General features: G+C 42.3%; 1 protein-coding gene across 1 annotated transcript; it reads left to right on the top strand.

Annotated features, from left to right (window-relative positions):
• The first annotated feature begins 2,868 nt into the window (after nucleotides 1-2,868).
• GRPR (gastrin releasing peptide receptor) lies at nucleotides 2,869-25,166 on the top strand. Its single transcript, XM_031596035.2, has 3 exons — nucleotides 2,869-3,318; nucleotides 20,562-20,913; nucleotides 24,131-25,166. The coding sequence occupies exons 1-3, from the start codon at nucleotides 2,900-2,902 to the stop codon at nucleotides 24,521-24,523; spliced, it is 1,164 nt and encodes a 387-aa protein (XP_031451895.1). The 5' UTR covers nucleotides 2,869-2,899; the 3' UTR covers nucleotides 24,524-25,166.
• Nucleotides 25,167-25,508: the final 342 nt, after the last annotated feature.

Genomic DNA, 25,508 nt, shown 5'->3' with positions numbered 1-25,508 from the left:
AAAAAACATCTCTGGGATATATCCTCAGTTACTTATAGGAACACTTGTTGGCAGTCTGAATAAGGCCTGTGTTCTACGTGTCGGTAGCAGGCACGTAACTCAAAGGAGTCTACTAAGTCTGACAAAAACAATGAATGTTTTTATAATTTAAACTGTATTTCAGGCTTCATGGGATCTGTTCGGTTTTTTAGGGGTTTAGTTTTTCCTTTTTTTCATGTCTTTTCCATTTCTCATTCTCAACGGCCAAAAATGTCCTAAAACCAGAAACCTGTGTTTATCAATTGCAAAAACTAGAAATATGTAACTTTAGACTTGAAAAGCACCATGAAACAAAGTAAATCCCCTTACAAAGGGGAAGTGAATCCCCTCAGAAGTCACAAGAACATCGCTTTTCACTGGTGGAGATGCCTGGGACACAGACTATGCACTCACCTCAAAAGAAAAGAAGCACAAACACCACGGGCTGCTGGACAATAGCAAGTGGTTCCAGCAGTGCTTTCCCTTTCCTGGCTTTGTTCCCTCCACTATGTAACAGCATAAAAGATTTCAGTGTAGAACCATTTAAACTGTGATGAATCATGTCTTATTGGCTCTTTTAGAGGGTTTTTGGCAAATGTACCTTTTTATTGTCCATCCGGAAGATTAAAGCCTAGCAGTGAGAGCTGGAGCTGTTCAGGCTCTCAGAGACAGATTTACAGATCCCAGAGTTTACCATTCATTTTGGGGCAGAAAAGGATTGTAGGAAGTTGCCAGACATGGGGATTCATCAGGATTACACTGAGTGGCTTCTCCTTCTGTTCCAGCAGTGTCACTTTATCACAAAGCTTGGAAATCAAAGAGGAGCTCCTCTGATCAGTCTCTCAACAAACCTGGAGAAGTTGGAAGTGGTGTTCCATGACACAATGTGGCCAGGCTACTTTGGTAGCCCCACGATGTCTCCCTGTGCCTTCAGCATGTGTCCTGCTGTGCTGTGCTGACTACTACACTGTCTCTGCCTGGACTCTGCCCCACCTGGCAGCCCGCACTGAGCTGGTCCCAACCTACCAAAGCATTTCCACCTGTGCACATGAATCAGGCAGAACTGTTTTTTTTTAATGGTGGTATATTTTTTAAAGCAGATTTTTGCCTGAAAGGAATAGCAAGAAATCTGGCTTCTCTTCTATTCTCTTAAGCTCTCAGCACAGTGCTCTCTCAGGTACTCAGTTTGAAAACATATGTTTTCCACCTACTTAAGGGTACACATAAGTCCGTTGTTGACTGAGAGTGAACAGCAGTGAAGCAGCTGAAAACACTGACCTGGGTCACAAGAAAGAGGCAGGAAAACAGCTCCCAAAGTCTCCCTTCTATAATCCCATTCCGGGACATTGCACTCAATGGCAGTGATATTTTCCAGATCATTTTCTGGAATATTTCTTTTCTCAACAAACTGCTGATCACACTTTTATTTCTTACTACTTACGCCTGAATCAAACCACCTCCCCCCTCACTCCCAAGCCATTCTAGCCATGGATAAAACATTCTTTTGCCTGCAAAAGTGAGCACTTGCACAGGGAAACGTAAATTACAGCTTTTATTTAATTCTGCAGGCTGGATTCCAAATTAACTGTATTTCTCTGCAGTCCTGAAAGTCCTTGTATATAACCATAAATCGCCTATCTGTTATAAAGCAGTAAGGCATAAGTGCTGGTTATATCTTAATTAAGCTCTAAGAAAGCATTTTCAGACTTACAACTGAGTAAGTTTCTCTCTGCTGTGTTACCTATAGTTGTGGGTATGGTGGGTGCCCCGTAAATAGCGATGATTGCACCGAATGGTAAACTCTGTCCTTTGTTATTGTTGTCTCCCAATTAAAAGCGTGCAGCGTTCAGGCTTCCTTGGCTAACTGCAGGTGCACAGCACTAATACTCATCTGCTTATCTTAACTATATTGCTGATTTTATCTTAATTGGCTTTATTCAGCTCATTTGCTCTGGGGGATGAATTTGGCTCCTTATCATTACACTCCTTCACTGGAACAATGAATACTAGAGTGCAAACAAAGCGCGATCTCATTTAAGAGGGCAGAATTGCTTTTCTGATCACATCACCCACAGCACGGAATAAACGAAGCTTTGCTTGAGGCAGTGACTTTCGTCTCACGAGGTGTCAGAGAGCAGGTTGTTTGTGGGTTGTTTTTTTTCATCTAAAGAGTTAACGGAGGTTTTCTTTCCCCGTGTTACTCCTAGCAGGCAGTGATGGGATCGTCCAGTAGGTGGCTGGCATTCTCCGGCGCTGCTCCCTCGGAATGAGTGCGCTCGTGTCAGCCAGCCCGCTCTCATCATGGGAAGCCGGGGGGGAATTGACGTCCGGAAGATCCTGCCTATAGGATCGGAGCCGTCAGAGGAGAGGTGCTTTTCCCTCACTTTAAATCCGGCTGTGGAGTGCAAGAGCTGAGAGCTGCAAGAGTCGGGGAATGCAGTGTGACGGCTGCTACCAAAAGTTCTCGCTGGTTGTAATGCCCTTATTTCAGACTCTGCTCTGCTCGGCAGTGCTGATGCTTGGAATTTAGTAGCCTTCTTGTTGAAAATGCTTCCCACTGACTGGTCTTTGGGTGTGATAACCAGCCTGCCAGAGCTGAGGAACAGCTAACAGCGAGGCAAGGCAATGAGGAAAAGGCAAGTTCCAGGATTCAGACTCTGCTAGAAGATGTTCTCCTTTCAGTTTACAGAAGCAGTACTGTCGAGCAATGTGTGGAGGCTTTCTGTTCTATTTATTTTTAACATATGTCACAAGGTGATATGACTTTTAAACTCTTACGACTGTTTAAAGCAACCAAGCAGTGGCAAAATTAAAGGAAAAAAAAAAAAATTTTGGAGGATTTTCAAAGAAAGTCGTCTTCTGAAAAGAGGAAAGTAGGGCAATGGCATCTGGAGAGTGCCTGCTGCTGGACCTGGAAACTGATAACTTCATCCTCTACAACATCTCTGCCAACCAGAGCGCAAATCTCTCCGTCCTCAGCGACGAGTGGTTCTACCCAGCCTTCCTCTACGCCATCCCCACCATTTACGGGATCATCATTTTGATAGGCCTTATCGGTAACATCACTTTGATTAAGATCTTCTGTACTGTGAAATCCATGAGAAACGTCCCCAATTTGTTCATCTCTAGCCTGGCTCTGGGAGATCTGTTGCTGTTAGTGACCTGTGTGCCTGTGGATGCCAGCAGGTACCTTGCTGATGAGTGGCTGTTTGGCAGGATCGGATGTAAGCTCATTCCCTTCATACAACTCACTTCTGTAGGGGTGTCAGTCTTCACTCTCACTGCTCTCTCAGCTGACAGGTAAGCTTTCTGCTGCAGCCTTGATTTTGTAAAATGCACAATTATGCATTGATATTTTCAGGTCAAATTGCTCATAAGAAGCATTTTTAACCTAGCATTGGACAAAGAGCAACATCACTTAATTTCGGGTGCTTATGAGCACAAAACTTGAGGAGTTTTGTGAATGCAGGTAACTTTTTCTAGGTTAAACTAAATGTTTGTGCAGTTTAGCAAATAGACAAACTTAATTAAAAGAACACTAAGAGTGGGTCAAGCCCAGGGAGAGAGAGCAGTGATTCACAAAGCTGAACTGAAAGATAGCACTTCCAAAAAGATAATTGATCCATATTTCATGAAGTGTGAAGGCACTGCAGCAGCAATTTGAAATGTAGTTAGAGTTAATTCTTTCTAGTGTCTTGCTTCCTTACGGCTAATCACAAATGAGGCAGTATTTCATGAAATATGTTCAAAGTATTTAAGTGAAGATGCCTGAAGTCAGGCATCTCAGTTTGCTGCAGTCAGTACATTTCTCTCTATTAAATCTTTTACAGCTTGGTCAATTATAATTGGTCTGCTTTGGAAACTTTGTCTTCCAATAAAGTTTGGTGAAAATAACATGCAATAACTATGCTGCTTTAGATCATATGAAAAAATTTCGATTTCTGCAGGTGATACACTTCTAATAATCCATCTCTGTTTTGGATTTCTGTGAAGATCTGTAAAATTATCTCAGAGCATTCAGATTTAAATTCAAAAGACTTTGAATCTGAATATTGTTTTGAAGCATTAAGCCTTCCTTTCCAAACAGAATGTAGGTACTTACAGGACTGTTGTCTTTTATAGCAGCTCCTGTGCCCATCAGAGAGGCCAGGACATCTTATTCCTAGTATTGGTAATTCAGAAGAGACTGTGGAACACATTGTGACTATGTTAAACTTAGGAAATCTCACAGAGGTAGTAATATTTCTGGTGAGAGAGATCCTTATAATTTTGTTCTGCTCAAAAAGTCCCGAGGACAGTTTCTGAGTCACAAAGAAGTGGAAATAACCTTGTGTTAAGCAGTGCCTTGCATACTGTGCTGTGTCTCTCAGCCTTCTACTTTAAAATAACAGGCATCTTATGCTCAGTTTTCAGGGTAGTTTCAGTATAATGCATGGGATTTCAGTGAAAACAGACCACTGTGTTTCAGACACACAGAACAGCCAATATGCTTTCTTGCCACAGCAGCTCAACTCCTCCTTGATAATGTATAAGAATAATACTGTCTGCCAGAGTAGCAGATGACAAACATGGCAATGTGCAGATAGAAGTTTTCAGAACGTTTACTGTGAAAGTGTTGGCAAAATGGGAAAACTCCCCAAACTCTCAAGTAAAGAATCACCTGCGCTTTGTGACAGCCGGAACCTCACCTGTTCTAAAGAAAACTGTAGGAAAACAGTAAATGTTTCTCCAAGAAACTCATCTTTCCAAAGGAGTCCTCTAAGTTGTTCTAAAAAACGTTGGGAAAAGAGAGACGTGTCATAAAGGCGATTATATTAGAGAGATTTGTTGCTGATTATGCACTGCATAATATAAATACTGCAAATGCTTTTACTGGGCAGCACATAAATGATGGTTTTTTACCTGAAACAAATCAGCAACACAAGAAAGAGCAGCTGTGGAAGTGTACGTTTTGGTGACCTTAAATTCTCAACTTCAGGTTAATCTGAATAGTGTTAACTCTCGTGCTGCACTGGGAGGGGGAAAAGAAAAAGTTACAGCATTTTTCATGCCACTTGGCCATAATGGAGATAGTCATGTGTGAAAGAAGACTTTGTGTTCTCATTTTCAAGTGACCATTTTATTGTCTTTGAGTGCATTTGTTGTCTAGTTAGAAGGAGATAATAAAAATCCTACCTTTATTATGTCTATGAATCTTAACTGCTGCTCGCTGAACCACAAATAGGTCTTATCTGTGTTTACTGAAGCCTTTATTTTGTTATATTAACAGCAGTGCTGGAATAATTTTCTTAAAGAATAATGTGGTCTACATTTTGTCAGCTCACATATCAATATTCTATTTTTATTTTCTGAAAACTCTCACCCTGAACTCTGAGAGCCAATATTAATCATGTCAGAATCATTAAGAAAATAAAATGTACAGGGAAAACTTCCAAGATGTGAGTTAGCTGTGAGCAGCATGATGATGCCTGCCTGAGTCTCTCTGGAGGGCCATCAGCACTGGGGCAAAGAGATGCTGACCCTGGGGCCTGTAGCAGTTCCACAGCAGACAACATCTGAGGTAAAATTGACCTAGCAAGTGGAGTGCTGGCCAGCTTAGCCCTGCAGGGAAATGTCTGTAGAAGCCAACAGGTACAGTGGTGACATCAGAGTAGAAGAAGGAATCAGGAGTCCAGCATGTGACATTGTTCAGACACAGCTCATTTCCCTTGGCTTTTTCTGTCTGAAGTGAGGAGCCCCACCGGGGTTGTCAGCAAGATGTCTCTGGTCCATGGAGAACGATCTCCAGAGACAAGTTGAACCGCTGTGTTGTGATCTCTCCCTCTCTCCTTGGGGATAGAGGAAGCCTTCCTGTTTAGCATGGCTTAGATGCCTATATGTGAGAAGGCTAGAGATTTGGCATCTCTGAAATTGGAAATGTGTACAGAAAAGCACTGGAGTGAGATGCAACAGTGTTCCCAAAGAGGTGACCATCGAAACACAGTATGAAAATCAATGGATAGATGTGTTGAGCAAATGCATGATGGGGGAGAGGAGTTAGATGAGTATGCTCAAACCATCTTGGTTGCTTTGGATACCCTTCTGAAGTTGAGGGGCCTCGTTTTAGTACACTGTGCTCAGCCCACACCATGGGTTGAAGGATGTACCTTCCTGAGGTAGACTTTCGTTCTTTCCATCTCCAGTTCATCATGCATTAGGTAGGGTCAATAACACCAAATCTATCGTCTCTAAACGACTGTAGAGGCTGAGTTCAGTGTCAGCCTCCATCACAGAGTACCCACAGCAGCTCAGTGGTTTGACCAGCCACGACCCAGAGGTTACGCAGAGGATTGGTTGCTCATTTGCAAACCTTTCTCAATGAAAACTCTGGCTGCGTTTACAGGAGCTGTGGGAGCTGCCTGCAGGACTTTTCCTTTGAGCCTGACAAATTCACCAAGCAGCCAGGGCAGGGTTAAGGCCTGTGGTGTCCTTACAGCCACCCTCCAGAAGTGATAAGACAACAGGGCTAAGCAACAAAGCAAGGAAACAAATAGTTATGCAGGTCTGTGTGCTTTACAAGGGCTCCAGATGATGTTGACATCTGTCTGAGCAGCTCTTCTGCTCTGGCAGGACAGCAGATTTCTTTAGCAGCGCTTCATCCCTGCAAAGAGGGAACAGAGTTGGCTTCCTGCCCTGCTCCGGGATATAAAGGGAGGTACAGAGGTGCACAAGCAGTCACACCTGGGCTGCAAGCCCATGCAGGAAAGCTGGCTCAGCAAGTGGCAGGAAATTAAGAAAAATCTTTGCACAGTAAGAGGAAAAGCGGCCCATTTAATTACCCTTGTCATGGGAGATGTCTCTATTTAATTGACTGTTTCTCACATGACTGACAGAGTTTAGGCATTTGCATTTCAATTACCCAAGCTGTCAGGCACCAATCATACTCGCCCACTGTTTCACTGAGATAGTAAAAAAATCAAAACGCCACAGTGTTCATGCAGTGGAGCCTTCCTGAAGTAATGCTGTTTTGACAAGCACACAGCAGCGTGTGTAAAGTATAATTGGAGTTTTCAAGTGGAATCTTTAGTTTAAGCACCTGAGATTATCCAGATTTTAGTTCTGGAAAACTGCAGGAATACCTGCTGCCCAAAGCTGCTGCCAGCCAGTCAGAGGAGAGAGCAGCATTTAGCATGGGGAGACATATGGGATGGCATCACAAACTGACATCAGGTGGCATACCTTGCAGAGACAAGCTGCAGGCAGCAGGAGTTGCAATAGTGGGGGAGCTCCAAGAAGTGGAATGAGGACATTAATAATCATAATGACTTTTGGAAATGTTGCCCTCATTGCTGCCTCAGTGCTGGAATGCAGGGATGGATGCAGGGTTGCAGTGGTGCTTCCCACTGCCCAGGGTCACAGCTGAAACTGCCTGGTGTTACTTTGAACTCATACATCAGTTTGTTTATGTAAGAAATAAAATCCCACACAACCCTTTCCCTCAAAAAAATAACAGTGGTGGAAGGAAAGAAATAGATCCAGGATTTTTAGAAAGATGTTTCGGAATATATAAAAGCTGCTTGTGGACTCATCCTTTTTCTGCTTTGGATTTCTCCAGCTCTCATCTTTAATAATTTGTACAATTCCAGAGAAGGAGTAGTGTCTACATGTAAGGCCATTTGTTCTGTTTATACCTCCACAAAAGGGAGATTAGGTGTGCCAGCTTAGAATAAAGCTATGAAAAGCCAAACTGATTTAATGTTGTTGATAGGATGAGAAGTAAAGGCTGTAAGTTGCACCAGGGGAAATTCAGGAAACATTTATTCTCAGAAAGACTGGAGAGGCAGTGGCACAGGCTGCCCAGGGAGGTGGTGGAGTCACCACCTCTGGAGGTGTTCAAGAAATGTTTAGGTGTGGCACAGGGGGACATGGTTAGTGGGCATGATGTGATGGGTTGGTGGTTGGACTATATGATCTTTCTGGTCTTTTCCAATTCTAATGATTCCATGACTCTATTTTGGGGCAGTTTACTTGTGTTGCAGTTTATTGTGCAGCCTCAGGATGGTTTTAAAATGGTGACTGAGAAAGTCACTCTCTGAGTGACCAAGACAACCGTTCGTGTGCTCAGTGCAAATAAAGAGAATGATACCCCTGCATGCATATTTTGGATCCACTGATACGATCTTACTCAGAACATCAGTCCTTCCAAACCAGAGAGGAAAGCCTGAGGGGCTTTAAGTGCCATCCCCAAGACTTCCCTCTCAGTGAAGCACTGGGAGGCACCACTGGATCCATGCTGCTGCCATGGTGGCCCTGCCACTGCTCATCCTGTGCTGATGGCAAAAGGTATGATCAGAGATACATGTATTGTTCAGCTGTGGAGTCCTCAGTACAGGAGAGACATAGACCTGTTGGAATGCGTCCAGAGGAGGGCCACAAAAGTGATCCAAGGGATGGAACATCTACGAGGACAGGCTGAGTGAGCTGGGGCTGTTCAACCTGGAGAAGGCTCTGGGATGACCTGATAGTGGCCTTTCAGTATCTAAAGGGAAGCTACAGGAAAGAAGGGAACAGGCACTTTATCAGGGTCTGTGGTAATAGAACAAGGAGAAATGCTTTCTAGCTTAAAGAAGGCAGATACAGGCTAGATATAAGGAAAGGGTCTTTTACAGTGAGGGTGGTGAGGCAGTGACAGAGGTTGCCCAGAGTGTGGTTGATGCCCCGTCCCTGGAGGCTTTTCAAGGCAAGGCTGGATCAGGCCCTGGGCATCCTGATGTAGCTGTGGTGTCCCTATTCATTGCAGAGGAGTAGGACTAGATGGCCTTTAAAGGTCCTATCCAATTCTAAGGATTCTATGGTTCTATCTCTTTCAGCCAGCGCACAAAGTCTTAGATCCTGTGTTGCTGGCCACTATGTCAATACAATATAAACACTGTCAACACCCTTGTTTTTAGCTCTCATTTCCTAAGCTCCTGCATCCATCTGTACCAAGAGAAACAGATCAACAGCACAAACTTTCTGAGTATCTTGATTAGCCGGAGCAGATGGCTAAAACACAATATATGCAATTCTATAACCAGGAATTAGAGCCCCTGTTCTTATCAGTGAACTGGCAGACAAATCTGAGGCTAGAGTCAGTAATAATGTGTTGGAGAGTGTCAACATTTAAGCAATCAAGAGGAAGAAAATTTGGATTACCTATTGTTTACATTTTAGTAAAATCTGAAATCCCCAATCAGTTGTCATGGTCTCATAATACGAGGTGCTGTACACACCGTTAGCAAGGAGAGCAGCTGGACATGGAGAATGTGCCATCAGCCTTCCCATCAGCATAGGCATTTGTACTTGGTGTTCAGACGTGGACAACAGCCTGGCCAAAAAGAGCAGAAAAGAGTTCAGCTGAAAAAGCTGGCCTGTGTAGCGACGTGAAACATCGCACAGCTGCTTTGCTTGCAGACAGCCTCTACAATAACCTGTTTTCTTTTTATTTTGAGGAGTGTCTTGAGAGAGAACCCAGATCCCCCATAGATTGCCTCTCACCATCTCCACACCCACATGCCTAGTTCACTCACACCATGTGGGTCACCAGGGGTCATGAGGTCCTGTCCAAGCTTCTCTCTGCAACAGGCTCTTTCTTGCCCCTGTATCATCTGATCAGTTCAAACAGGGAATTTCAGTGTCCTGTGCCGTGGGCAGAAATGCCCACGTGCCTTGGGCAGAAATGCAAGGTGGTGCCTGGACCCCTGCAGTAATGAGGTACCAAGAGGCATCCAGTGCTACCATATTTGTGTGCTGTAGAGAAAGGCAGAAAGCTGGAGTCACTCTCAGAAAATTACATTCTCAACCCCAGGCAAGGGATCAATTTAACCAGAATGCAGAAATCTGCCAAGCATCAAAGTGAAAAGCACTGCCAGACCTCTGTCCATCCTGTCCTTGCTTGCCCTCTGCCTATAGACTTTGCAGCTCTGTAGGAAGGGAGGACAGAAGACAGTAGCATGGCATCCTGAGAGCCCAAACTATTTCTTTGTACCTCCAGACAGCTCTGAAGCATGAGATTTAGTCATGGCTGTTCAAATGATACAGAAGAGCCAGCGAGGCAGGAGCTGGGCCAACACCGACAGCTCCAGCCAACCAGTTTAGCTGTTCTTCTCTCCCTTACCAGCACACAGAAGCTTCTGCACATATAGTAGCATTTGGATTAAAACAGATCTTCTCAGTGACACTGCAAAACTTCCTAATTATTCTAACAAACAATGCCTTTTCCCTGCCATTGCTCTCCAACGTTGTTATACTTGTTGCTTAGAAATTGTCATATTTCAAATATAAATTTGTCTGACCTCTCACTATTGTGCCTTTCTCAGTAGGATAGAAATATCCCTTGCTTCTGCTTATTTTTTCACATGAAAATACCTTCATGTGGTGATCAAGGCTCCTTGGGAGATATCATTCAGCTAGACTAATTTAAAACTGTGTTCTCTAATCGCATCTCCTTTTCAGAGAGACTGTTCAAAATGCTTCCTGGTGTTTGACATAGAATCATAGAACTATAGAATCATAGAATGCTAAATCACTGAAGCATTGAATCATAGAACGGTTTGGATTAGAAGGGACCTTAAAGCCCTGGAGGGCTGCCTCCCACCAGCTCAGGCTGCCCAAGGCCCCATCCAACCTTGCCTTGAACGCCTCCAGGGATGGGGCATCCACATCCTTCTTAAAAGCATATAGTAACACAGACAGACCATTCAGCATGGTCCTACAGTGCTGGAGGTACCAAAGGCACTATCACTTCCATGATACTATTAACAACCTAACTTATAACAACAGTCAAAAATAGTAGTGGACCATTTAGCCCCACCATGGCTAAGCATTCATAAAAAGTTCATAACAGTTAATAAGGAAGTGATGGTCTCCTAGACATTTGTCATTGCCAAGGCTGAAGAAAGGACAGAAGCATAAGCATAGCTCACTGCTTTTTACTCTTTAGCTCATATGCTGATTGCACTAAAGCCTTGACACCATGAGAATGGTGTGGGGCACTTCATTTTGCCAGGTGAAAAAGAAGCACTCCAAAATCTTGGTCTTCTCTTCCCTTGAAAGATTCTCTCTTTTTTTTTTTCCTGTGGTTTATTGTTGTTGTTTTTTCATTGTTTGTTTGTTTGATTGTTTTGTTTTGTTTTGTTTTTGCCATAATCTGCTCACTTGAGTGTTTTATACACTATTTTGCACTCGTAGGAGTTAAAATGGCTTCTGTTAGACTGTGGCTGTTTATCCCGATGACTCTGAAATATTTCTTTTACAGTCTGGTTAACAACTGTGCCATCTGCAGACTTTCCCAGCAGAAGTTTTATAGCGTGCTCAGGGCACCTGATAAACATAATAAATAGCACTGCAGCTAGAGCACCTTCTTAGAACCCAGACTAGAAATGGTTCCACTCACTGTTACCTTCCTACTGGCATATTTGGTGATGCACTGACGTGACCCTTGTGCTCTAGGTCCCCACCAGCTGCAGCTCCCCTGTCTTCAACCTGTACATCCATTTTTAACCCTTGTTGCATGAGAGGGTGGCAGAGATTGTAAAGGCATGTGGGAGGGAGCACAATGTAAACCAGTGCTTCAATTTCTCCAGTTTTTCAAGATTTGTAAAATATTTTAGCACCAGTTGCTCCCCAGCTCTTTCCTTTATTATTCCTAGGTGATTATTCAGGCCTGCTGGTGAGAAAATGTTTTATGCTGGCAGATGTTGGCTCACACCTTCTTTAATACAGCTGGTGACTTTTCTACTAAAACTGTAGCTCTGCACACATGCTGTGAACACTTCCTCCACATTTGGTCTTAAATACCTAGCGATTTCCTCTCACCCTGTCTCCATCAGTGTTCATATCTTTGCCATTTAATGATTTTTTTTGTTCCTGGTGTATTTAAAAATGTGCATTTGTCTGTCACACAGTGACCTTTGATATTTTGTTGGCTCCTCCAGCTTTCCTTATCAGACACCGACATTTTTAAACTCCAATATTTGCTGTCATTTACTTTTGCTTTTTTTCCCATCTGCTCTATATTGATTTTTTTTAATTACTTCTTTGAGGTTTTAGTGCGACTCCTCATTTTCTCTTACTCAGGACAGTTTTTTGCCCTTAGCAGTTTTCTCAGGACGAGATGGGGGTGATGAGGAAGGCTGGAGATCAGCTACTGATGTATCATTAGTATCATCCATTTTACTTTTTCATTTCCAGTCTGTTGTAATGACAGCTGCTTTTACAGGCAGGAAGCCTGCTTCTCTCTCTCTCTCTCTCTTTTTTTTTAATGTACTTTTTCCACAAGACAGAGATAAGCACACCATGGCTGCTATAGGGTCAGGAACTGCTAATTTGTATAGGTCAATTATGCAGTCTGCTTTCTCTGTCAGAACAAAGTGCAATATTGATTCATTGCACATCACAAGCAGGACTTTTGGAGTTGAGAAACTGCCATTTTTAGAAACTCCAATGAAATTCTGTAGCAGGAACAGAGAGATATCCAGCAATTACTCTCTCTCTATATATTTTTTTTATATATAAACCACACACACATATATATATATATTTATATATATATATATATATATATATATATATATATAATTTTTTTTTTTTTGAGAGGCTATACTTTAGGTTACCTTTTGTGCTTCTGGGAGAAATAAGACTGATTGTCTCAGCCCTCCCTCAAATGGCACATCTCACATACAATTGCACACATGTAGTCTGGTGCCACTGAAATCTTTGACTCAGGACCAGGGTTTCATTTGGAGACTTGACTGAGGATCACCTGCAGAGAAAATATATCCTAGGTGCAAAGGGATCTTTCTAAGAAGATCAGCACTGCCCAGGGACACTCACTATTTTCTTCAGTGATCTTTACATCCTTTTTTTTTTTTTCCATATATATAGTTAATTTTTGAAATACTTTGTGCTCTAGATGTCATGATTAAGAATAACGTAGTCATTATTAAACAATTAATATGTAATTTTTCTTACTTGCAAGGTGTAGTGCAATTTAAAGTTCTGTATCATCTGTATCATCCTAATGGAGACCTCAGTCATTCCTGGATTGAAATTCCCATTCATTCAGATTTCAGACTGATGTAGGAGTGTACAGGTATATGGATTAAAATTTGAACACACTTAAAAAGTAAGAACTAGACCACTTTCATCACTTCATCTGGTTTCTTTCCATGTCAGTGTAGTTAACGGGAAGAGAAAGGAAACGGATTGTACCTGCTAATGCATGTAAGACTAGTCCCTCAGAGATGTGCCTGCGTGCAGTTTACTTAAGTTTTTAATAACAAGTGTTCATCCAGCAGTCATGCATAATAATGATAAATTTACTAAGTATACAAGAAGCAGATAGACTTGAAATAGATTGTCAGTGTGCTGATGGGTTGGATAGTCCAGAAACTTTGTGGATTTCTACAGTTATTTCTCTTCAGAGCTATAAATATTCATAGTATTCATGGTGGAAACAATAAGAAAGTTTGGGACATTATGTTTCTCATAAACTTCTTCTAATATTTATTAAGACTTTTTCATGGTTTTCAAAGTCAAACTTTTCTCTCAGCAAGGCTCCATATGTTTCATTTGTGCAGCCTTTGCATAGCATCAACGTTTTCTCTTTAGCTGGAGTCTTTTTTACATGGTAATTGAGCCAGTCCTGCATATTATGTGAGCAAATCAATAATGTAATACTAGCAGAACATAATTACAGATTTTCAATAAGGTTTTCATTCAGACTGTTTGTAGGCCAGAACCAGATCAAGGCGCACATGGTGAACTTAAAAATAGGAACAGATGAACTGTGAACTGTACAAGATTTCTCCCTCTTTCATTTAAAAGTGGGAACAGAAGAAATCCGGGGATGTGCTGACCAAGAGGCAGGTCTTCTGTCTCCCATCATTACAATAGGAATTGGTTGCAATTTCAGGAGCTCATTTTGTAGAGCTGGGAAGAACTCAATGTTTTTACTTCAGAGCAATTTACATGACTGTTTTTCTAAGGCTTCGGTCCATTCCAACTAATCCTTGCTTTTTATTGAAGTTTTAGGTTCACATTTGCCCAGCTTCTCAAATAGAGATTATTTTAAACAGATCCAAAAGTTTGTAAGTGGCTTTCTGCCTTCAGAGAAAAACCTGAAAGTTAGTCTGAAATACAGCTAATCTTTCTGTCAGCCTGCTGCAGTCTATGCAGTGTGGTTGGCAATGAAGCAGAAGCGGGCCAAGTTTTTGAAAGTTCATTGGAACAATTTTCAGTGCATTTCTTTCCTAAATCGTGATGAAAATTTAGGAGTGGGAGCCAAGAGCTTTTCATAGAAATGATTTGGACAGTGTAATGGGTGATGCTATTTACAGAAAAAATTCCTTGATTCCAAGGTACTCTGGCTAACCTGTTTTAGAGGGACACTGTCCCATATCCTATTAAGGAGGATATGGAGGATTATTTTCTCTTTATATATTTCTTGCAAGTGTATTTGCAGAATCACAAGGTCCTGCTGCATGCAATATGACTTCATATTTGCCTTGGAAGAGATGTCACCAGGAACACCTCCTGCAATCACTCACTTGTATGAAGAACTGCCTGTGCTGCCATGAGGGAGGGAGATTTCTTCCCCACTACCACTGTCAGTAACTGCAGTCGCATGCTATGTTTAAAGATGCCTCAGAAAGTGACATCTCCAAGCTTAAAAAAAGCTGCTTTATTTGCATCCCATACTTTCCAGGTGTACAATGAGGGATGTTATATGGAATATTCATATTAGTTTTAATTGCTCACGTAAGGGAAGGCGGAAAACATTTAAACAAAGCAATCATAGGAGAAGAAAGCAAGCTAATGCTGCAACAGCACCATCTTCTCCACATAGCATGAAGGCACCTCTCTAGAAAGAAAGTGAGACATAAGGAGTTCATTAATTTAAAATCCAAAGGAAGCCTCCCATTTTCCTTCTGTTATTTTGTAGTTTTAAGTTAATTTTTGCAGCAAGTAAGTTCATAGAATCATAGAATCAGATTATTGTGAGTTGGAAAAGACCCACAAGGATCATCAAGTCCAAATCCTGGCTTCACATAGGACCATCAGAAATTCAAACCGTATTTCTGAGAGCATTGTCCAAACTTTTCTTGAACTCTGTTACTTGGGGCCGTGCCTACTGCTCTGGGAGCTTGTTCCATGCCCACCGTCCTCTGGTGCAGAACTTATTAATTGGTGAAGGTGGAAAGAAAAAAACGTGAAGGTTGCACTGGAGGAGGTATTTTGGGGATAAGATTCTTACTCCTCCAGTGTAAGAGAAAAACCAGTCTTCATATCTGCATGTTTAGGAATATACATGGAAAGCTTACCATGGAAAAACCTTGTGCAAGTGCCACATTTAGGTGGCTTATTGTCACTTCAGTAGTCTCAACTGTGAGAAAAAAAAAAAGTTCAAGGAGCTCAGAACAGATCCTAAGAGACATGTATAAGATATTTTTCAGCATTGTATGGTGAGGCATGCACTGGCACAGTTTTAAATTCTAGCTGTTAAAGAAAATTCACAAAAGTTAAAAATTGGATTGTTGGGATTAGATTAAGAAGTGATCATGCATTATATGTCATTGAATTATTGCAATAAATATGCTGTACCAGGGCAGCTTTCACTTTCAAAGTACTATTGGTCCAAACCTCTGTCAGTTCCATCTGGTGGAGATATCATTTTGCAGTAAGGAGTGATGGATTTACACAAGCCCTTGGGTCACTGCACTGAAGCAACCCCTCTGATCAGGCTTCTCCTGGAGGGCTGAAGGCAGACCTGGAGAAGAGGGACAGCACTGGAGCCATCCAGCAGTTGAGAGGGTTGCACGTCAGGGTGAGTTCTCACAGCACCTCGTAGACTGCTAAGGATCTGCTGGAGCCTTACAAATTGGTGCTCACACTGGCTAAAACTCTGACCTACAATACAGGCTATCCTATGATTCTATTAATTGCATTTCAGAGAGCCTCATGCGTAATTTCTTAGTGCGGGCTGAAGCTGTAATCATGAGATGCAGGGACATGCTTGCAACCATCCTGAGCAGAAGGTCATTGGTACCTCCTGTGCCAGGCAGACTGCTACTTAGCAAGCACAGTAGGAAGAGATAAGTTCAAAGACTGAGCAGTAGTAAAGGTCAGCATCTCTTCCTTATTTCCTATGTGATCGGCAGCTCAGTCATTTTCACCTGGGCTTTTTGACAGCTGGAGAGGTTGGAGTTGACACAGATTCTTAACTGCCATCTTTTATTCAACTGAATCTTCAGAAGGCATGCTTTTCCTTTTTAAGTTTTAGTCTTTGTTGCAAGATATGAGTCATACTTTTGGATTTTGATGTCTGAGAAGAATTGTTTTAATATATAGGGGAATTTAATGTATAGGGGAAGAACTTTGCTGGAAAAGAGTAGTATCATATCATTCAGAAACTCAACATGAGAGCAAGCAGAGGTGATGAATACACAGCCATGAGTAGAGTTACTGCAGACAAACTGAGATTTTGATGAGATTATTCAAATATTATATTTTAAGTATGAGAACGTCAAATATCTCAAACTTACTCCTAGGTTTAGCCATCTAAAATAAGTGATGAAACTTGTTATCTTACTGCTTGGTCTCTGCTTATGGAAAGCAGAAACAAGGGCAACTCCAGAGGACTAACCACCCTGTTCCTCTCAGGTACGTATTTCTGAACTGAAGAAATTATCTCCAGAGTTGCCTCTTTCTCTCTACTGTCTATAGAGGGCACCTAGGCTGATGCCCTGCCCTTGGGCAGCTGTAGTAGTTGAGATGGATGGTTTTTCCATGGTCTAATGCAGACACAGAAAAATAGATTTAATTCATTCAGCTTCAGCTGGCCCTTAGCTCCTTACCCTCAGTCTGTTCCTTTCTTAGGAGACAAAATGGCATGTTGTAAGGAGTTAAACAAGGAAAAGGATCTAGGGGTGTTAGTTGACAGTCAGCTGAATGCAAGCCAGCAGTGTGTTCAGGTGGCCAAGAAAACCAGTGACATATTGGCTTGTAACAAAAATAGTGCAGCCAGCAGGAATAGGGAGGTGATCATGCCACTGTACTCAGTACTGCTGAGGCCACATCTCAAGTACTGTGTTCAGTTTTGGGCCCTGAGAAAGACAAGAAAGACATGGAAGACCTGGAACGTGTCCAGAGAAGGACAACAAAACTGGTGAGGAGTAGGGAGTGGTTGAGGGATTGTTCAGTCTGAAGAAGGGGAGGCTCAGAGGAGAGACCTCATTGGTCTCTATAAACTGCCTATAAGGAGGTTGTGGTGAGGTGGGAGCCAGCCTCTTCTCCCAGGTAACAGCAATAGGATGAGAAGGAATGGCCTCAGGTTGTGCCAGGGGAGGTTCAGGTTGGATATTAGGAAACGTTTCTTCTCCAAAAGAGTGATGAGGCAGTGGCACAGGCTGCCCAGGGAGGTGGTGGAGTCACCACCCCTGGAGGTGTTCAGGAAATGTTCAGATGTGGCAATGGGGGACGTGGTTAATGGGCATGGTGTGATGGGTTGGTGCTTTGACTAGATGATCTTAGTTGTCTTTTCCAACCTTGAAGAGTCTGCTATTCTATGAAAATACATTTGCTGGATGTGTAAATGGCACATATTAGCCTTTTCCCATATCTCAAACAGCAGCCTATCTCAGAAAACTGGAAGTGTTCCAGAGATGATAAGTTCCTGAGACGCTGACCCCCAGCTGATCTGACTGTGCAAAGCAGGAAAATGGTGCTCAGTATTCTGACAGAGAACTTGGCCACCATCAAGTCCAGACAGCACAAAACCCACTACTGGTGGGAGAGATACAGTGTCAGGACAGGAGAGAGCCCTGTTCTTGATTGCACAGGACTGGCCATTTAGCAGGAAAGGTAATAGCCACTAGGACTTTCTCTGGGCTTGTGATTTTTTGGTATTTGAGAATTTGGGAATGCAACTGATATGAAGCTGATAGGGGACAAGAAAAGACTATCTCATTGAAAAAGAGAAATGGCGGTGGATAAAACTGTGGAAAGGTTCAGAATAACATTTGATATATCAGCCGAAAAGACAGAGTCTGAAACCTAGGTGCTGTTCAAAACCAGTCTACCTTGTTGCATTTCTTAAAGATTTGCAACTAGATCATAAAATTCAGGATTGATTCTATCATTAAACTGTCTGGAAAATTGAACTCACAAAGGATTTTCTGAGCCCCCCTCAGAAACCCACAAGGAGTAGCAGCTTTTTCACTTTAGGAGCATCCAACACAGAAAGATCCTCCAGCATCTTTCAGCACTGGCTCCAGCCCAGAACTTCCTACACGACTGCCCTGTGCTCTCAAACAGAGCAACCCTCTGCAGCCACTGTCCAGAAACAAAGCTGATGTGGGGAGGCAGAACTGATGAAACATAACTTGGGGATGTGCCCACTGATCATCTGTAAGGCAGCTGGAAATGAAGGCTCCCACCAGATCAATACCAAGCAATTAAGTATCAATACTCAGATGAACACAATCACTGAATAAGTTAGCCCACCATAAAAAATGTCATGAATATAGTCAACAAAATAATTTGATTCTATCTTCAAGCTCCTAAGGAAACATGCACCTGTGTTCCTACGTCTGACGAACCGCACCTTCAAAACCTGTTTTTGCTTGCTTTGTTTTTTCTGTCTCATCTTTTTGTGCTTTTGACCTCATGATTTGCCTCTACAGAGAGCCATTTGCAAGTAAAAAGTCTCTCACATCTTCTTTTAAATCTGTCATAGCAGGCTTTATAAAACATACTAAATGCCTAATTATCAGTGCCAGCATTCTTAGCCATTTTTAATCATGTTCTTTCAAAATTATATTGTTTGGAAATGACATCTCCAATTAAAATGTACTAATAACTTGAAATGGATCAATTTTCTGTCTCTCTTCAATCTTAATGTTAATAGAAATTTAACAGACTCTTTCTCTGTATACTTCCATTCATTCATGCTACTGGAAATTAATACTGGAAAATATTCTCTCAGCTGGCTATATGATACACAAGAAAATCCCTGAAGTAATTACACTAACATGCCATGTTGATGAGCATATAATAAACACCTACATAAATAGTTTTGAATTAAATAAATTTATGACTATATTGTAATTTGTTTCCTTTCGTGTTTATGTTCTTTAAGCTTTACTGAAGACATTCAGTTAGTGCTTCTGCCAATTTTCTGGTGAAGCAAACTGCAAACTGAGCTGGTTTAGCTGCATTTTTTTACTAATCTGCCTGGCTCATCCATTCTATTACTGCAACATTTGCAACACCATATTTGTGTGTGTGCCATGGTTTTCTTCACCTGAGATTATGATCTTGGCCTGGAAGATTGTGCTTTTTATATGACACCACTTAAGCCCCATCCAGCTTCAGCATGCAAGTTAAAGAAGTGCTAAGCAAGCCTGGAAAATACTGTTTGACTACTGTAGCAGTATAGCTGGAGTAAGGAGGAATTGGAGGTATTGAGAAGAAGCAGTTAAACAGAAAACTAATGAGGGCAGTTTGTTAAAGAAAAAATCATCTACATGAGGCACCTGTGGAACTGTATGGAGAAACATCTGCATGTGACAAGATGTCCAGATAGAAGAGAAAAGGAAAGGGAAAGGGAGAGGGAGAGAGAGAAGAAGAGGGAGAGACAAGGGGAAAGAGGAAGGGAAAGATTATCAAGTCCACTGCCTAACTACTTCATAGCTAACCAAAAGTTTATTAACGAGGGCATTGAACAGATGCCTCTTGAATACTGACAAGCATGGGACATCAACCACCTCACTGGGAAGTCTGTGCCAGTGTGTGACCATCCACGATGTAAATGTAAATGCCAGTATCTATGTTCTTATATGTGTTTTTATGTTTTCTACAGAAATATAAATGCATATGTAAATCTATGTGTGTGATGTAAAATAGCAGGTATGTTGAACAGGATTTTGCTTCTAACTAGAAGCTGAATACATGTTTGTTCTGTAAATAGGGCAGTTACCCAGTTAAATCAGTGCAGAACCTCATACTTGCTGCCTCTGTTACACACAGAAAGCTTAGTTTGAGGAAGCATCAGAGTTTGCTTCCAAAAGGCCAGCATACTCACAGCTCAAAATGAAATGTGTGGCAAAATCTACAAACTGAGTAACCCATCCAGTTTCCTTCTACAGAGTCTTTCATTGAGGTGTAAACTGCTGTAATGCTTTTCAAGAGAAGTCTGTGGTGGCACATCCTATCTTAACCCTATCTGGACACATACTTATTAATGTGATGCAGCACTGTGCTTTGTTGGGTAAATGACAAATTAAATGAACTCAGAACCAAAACACGGGAAACTGGATGGACACAGAATAGGTTACGTTGGTTAAAAATGAGAAATCTTTTGAAAATGGCAAAATTTAAAATTGTAACTGTTTTCAGTCTTGAGTAATTTTTTTTTCTAAATGGAAGGTATCTGTTAAGTATGAGCAAAAATGCAATGCCTTAGTTTTATAAATGATCAGTGTTGATGTCAATAAATAATTTATCTTTTTTTTTTTTTTTTTTAGGTATAAAGCTATAGTAAGACCAATGGAGATACAAGCATCCCATGCACTGATGAAAATTTGTGTGAGAGCTGCTGTAATCTGGATTGCATCCATGCTGCTTGCCATTCCTGAAGCAGTATTTTCAGATTTACATCCTTTCCATGACAAAGGGACTAATAAAACTTTCATCAGCTGTGCTCCTTACCCACATTCTGATGGGCTGCATCCCAAAATCCACTCAATGGCATCATTTCTGATCTTTTACATCATTCCTCTGTCCGTCATTTCAGTATATTATTATTTCATTGCTAAGAACTTGATCCGGAGTGCTTACAACATCCCTGTGGAAGGAAATGTGCACGTAAGGAAACAGGTAGAGACTACTTTCTTCAAAAATCCACAATTCCCATGAACCAGTAAAGAGAGATCACATAGGGAAGTTTACACTAAAGCAAACTGCAGCTGCTGCATGAATTTTAATAGATTGTCATAAACTATGTCACAACAGTAGTCTTCTAATTTTCCTATGTTCAGAGACTTTGGCAGGGCAGTTACCATGGCACAGCAGGGGATTCATGCCAATGTCTGGGAAGGTATTGACTAAGATGCAGGAGAAGAGATAAAGCTGGTGCTGGTGTTGTGAAGTTGAAGCTGAGGGGTAACACAGTGGAAAACTTCTCAAAGTTTCTGTATCAAAAAGGACTTGCTCCATTAAGTAGTCTCCCTTCATGTAGAGGGAAATGCGGGCTTTCCAATTCAGTCCTCAGGGCTGAAATGGGACACAGCAATATCATCTGCTGGTGTTATGCCATGCTGGGGAAAAAGTACAGGCTGGAGATGGACTGGGGAAGTGGAGGCCGGAGAATGGTGACAGATGGAGGGTCATCAGGAGAGAGAATCGAGTACGATGGTGAGATGTCAGAAGGAAGGGGTGCCATTCAGAGGGACCTCAACAGATTTGAAAGGTGGGCCCCGGGTGAACCTAATGAGGTTCAACACGGTAAAGTGCAAGGTTTTGCACTTGGGCCGGAGGAATCCCAGGCATCCATGCAGACTGGAAGGAGCGGTCCTTGAGAGCAGCCCTGTGGAGAAGGACCTGAGGGTCTTGATAGATGAAAAACTTAATATGAGCCAGCAGTGTGCCCTTGCAGCTCAGAAGGCAAATGGTGTCCTGGGCTCCATCAAGAGAGGGGTGGCCAGCAGGGACAGGGAGGTGATTATCCCCCTCTACTCTGTCCAGTAGGTGGTATCCTTAACTTTCACCTTGAGACTGATCTGATTTACCTATGTGGGGCCTTTGCTCTGGACTGATGCAGACTCTTAACCTTCCCTTCATACCCTTGAAATCAGGATTACCTCTGTTATTGTCACTCAGGAGTATTTGTTTTATTTTTTTAAATTCCCCGAACTATCCCACTGCAGAGCTCACAGTCAGGGACTGCTGGGAGTCTCATGCTCTGGTTGAAAATGTGTTGCTGAAAGTGTGTATATCCTAATGAAGTGACTTTGCTAGGATTTGGCCAACTGAAGTCCTAGCTTTCTACTGCTCACTCTTGCCTACTCCTTTTGTAAGCCTCTAGGGAGGAAAAGAGTCATGTCCTATGGTAAATCCAAATCCAGCATGAGTAACTGAGTGCTTCAGATCAATGCATAACCTGAAACAAATCTGAGCCTTGGGCTTGTCTAAGCAAGAAGGCAACAGCAGGACAACTCGTTTCTGAACAATTTATTTGCCTTGACAGATCTCCTTCCTTTCAACTGAGGGGTTCTTCAACCAAAACTAAACTGACATAGACCATTTGTCAGCTGAATGATTGTCCATGTAATTGCATCAGGCTGACATCTCCACCTCAGGATGACATGAAACAGTAATTTCATCTCCTGTAGCCTTCTGGTGCTGAGGTGAAACAAATGTGTTTTCTGCCCATGAGATGATGTGTGATCCCTGAAATCCTTTTCTCTTTGTCTCTTCTGAATGTGTATAAATCTTTCTTCCCTGGAGATCATTTTTCTGCTGATTTAATGACCGTTTTGATTAGTGACAATAAAGTGAGTAGTAAAAGGAGCCCTTTCTCCCTTTACTTACGGGGGAAAGGTCCACAGAAAGCAAAAGGCCAGGCTACAGTTTAGCACCACCAGTCCATCATTCCTGTCTTGCAGTGCACTCAGAAACTATAGGTCTCCATCTGAAACAACTGGTATTGATTTCTTTATTGTGTTGCTTCCTTTCTTTATAGTGCAGATGTGGCCTCAATAGCCCTGTATCAAATTAAGGATACATTTAAAAGAATATATGACTTAGCTGTGCAGAGCCTCTTCGCAAAGGATTTAATTTTCAGCCCTCTCTTTGGAGACATTATCACCTGGTAAATGTCAGTCCTTCCCAAGCACAATGGCTAATTTTCAGTTGGTGCCATTACAGGGGCACAAAATAAAGTTAAAATGGGCACTTCAGGTCTCTCCTGCCTACTCCCTCCCTGCTTGCAGCTGTCCTGATCAAAGACAGGCCTTTGTCAGCTGCTGCTTCTGATCTGCTTGTGCAGCTCAGAAGGTGAATGAGGATGGAGGGTGGCTGGGAACCTGGCTTGGCCCTGCTGCCTCACCAGGGCAGGAACAAGCACAGAGGGGATGAGGTTGGGGAAAGTTTCAGGCCATTCAGGTTATGCTCAGTTACAAGGAGCAGGTGACAGCAAATCACTGAAAGTGTCTGGGAAGAGGCACAAGAATTACCAGATGAGAAAGCATTGTGATCCTTGAAAATGTAGTGATGTCGTACCTGCACATTTCTGGCTATCCTCTTCCAGCCAGGAGTGTAGTCCAAGTGTTTGTGAGTAACGCTATCCATCCTCTCCTTTTGTGTGACCTTTCTCATAACTCTCATGTTTGTCAGGAAGAAAGATATGTTTTTCAGTGGCATTTTTATCTTAGCATGCAGCATTGGTGGACAAAAGATCAGGTGCAGTTTACCTCAGCTACCCTCAGCTGAGCAGTAACTTTGGGTTGAGTCCAAGCCTGCATATGTAGGAAAACAAAAATGTGACTTGTTTGTGTGAAGGTTATACTGCATGTTGGCTGAATCATGAAAGCACCTTCCCCTTGGGTAAATGCAGTTATGTTAAGGTGATCATAAACCTTCTCACCACCTTCTCACTCACTTGCCCCTTCTGGCCCCAGCTCTTCCAACTGAAGGGTCCACGTTGCTGCTACCTCATTGTTTCTATAAGTGCAGAGTGTCCTCTGTTGACATCTACAGCTCCTTTAGCCTCTGAACACCTCACTTGGTCTTGAAAGGCTGTGAGCTGTTGGCAGCACATTTGTGTACATATACCACATGACCCTAAGGGAGAAAGTCCTGACTCTGTGCTCTGTGAAATATCCCAGTCCTCTACTCTGTTAATAACAATATTAATAATACTAATAACACTAATAATGTTTTTTAATATATAATGCTTACATCGAATTATATATATATTGCATATGAATAACTAGTGCAGGTTTCATCTGCTAACCCCTAAGGTGCAGCACTGGGAAAAAACTGCTACTTGTCCAAACTAGAGACTACTAACCTGCATCTCTCTTTCTTTTTCCAGATTGAATCTCGTAAACGACTGGCCAGGACAGTGCTGGTCTTTGTGTGCCTCTTTGCCTTCTGCTGGCTTCCCACTCATATCATCTATTTATACCGGTCCTATCACTACTCAGAGGTGGACACCTCAGTGCTGCATTTTGTTGCCAGCATCTGTGCTCGGATCCTGGCATTCACTAACTCTTGTGTCAACCCATTTGCACTCTACTTACTCAGCAAGAGCTTTCGGAAGCAGTTCAACAACCAGCTATTCTGCTGCAGAGCTCGCCTCCTCATCCGCTCCCAGAGCATGGCCAGGAGCACCACACGAATGACCTCCCTCAAGAGCACCAACCACTCTTTGGCCACCTTCAGCCTTATCAATGGCAACCACATCTGCCATGAAGGCTATGTCTGAAACACACAGTCAGGGACAGCTGCATGGCATGCCTAGTGCAGCTGCTTAGTTCTGCTCTGTGGGGATAATGAGTAGTGCTGATATCCGTGTGTGCATGCATACGTGTGTACAAGGAAGTCTGATGCACTCAAAGAACTCAGGGGATCTGGAAGCATCCCACATCTCATCCTGGGCTGCAGCATGTCTGGAGCAGCGAGTCATTAGCACCTGTCTGCAAGAGTTTTTTGGATGGGCTGTGTGGCTTCAAGTTCTGATGCTTTTAACAGGAGTGAAGTGAGGGTCTCAAGATCAAATCTAGTTTGCCTCTGATGGTTCTTCAGCTCCTTCTGTTCAACACCAAACTCAGACATATTTACAGCAGTGACAAAGACCATACCAGTCCACAAAATTCATCAGAATAGTTGCATCCAGCAATTCTTGGCAGGACATTTTTTGACACCAAAATAAACCTTTTTAACTAAGGTAAACACTTTTACAAAGGAGTTCATTGTAGGTCATTTACAGACTTTTCAAGTATTTATTAATGTTAAGAGTACAGTATTAATTAATGGTGTGAAAGATATCAAGAGTTTACTGGGGTATGTTGGTATCCCCATCTGAAATGAGCATTGTCTTGCACCACGTCAATGTGAAAGCAGTAATGTGAATAAATGTGAGTTGGAATATGTTTACAGTTTTCAAATGTGTGCGCTTTTGCCATGTCACAGAGGAAACAGCATGTCATTTTCCAGGCATCACAACTTTGCTCTTCCTGCCTTCAAGATGTTAGATAGTGAATGAGTTTCATCACCTGAGACTGCAGCCTTCCAATTCTTGAAGGGAGCTTGTAAACAGGAGGGATAGTGAGTTTTTGCACATGCAACTAGTAACTGGACAAAGGGGAATTATTTTAAATTAAAAGAGGGGAGATTGAAATTAGAGGGAGATTTTTCACTGAGAGGGCAATGAGGTGCTGGCACAGCTGCCCAGAGAAACCATGGTGCCC

The sequence above is a fragment of the Phasianus colchicus genome, chromosome 1 (assembly GCF_987193195.1).
Source record: "Phasianus colchicus chromosome 1, bPhaCol1.hap1.1, whole genome shotgun sequence".
NCBI lineage: Eukaryota > Metazoa > Chordata > Aves > Galliformes > Phasianidae > Phasianus > Phasianus colchicus.
Note: the sequence above shows the minus strand (reverse complement) of the source record. Positions and strands in the feature narration are given on the sequence as shown.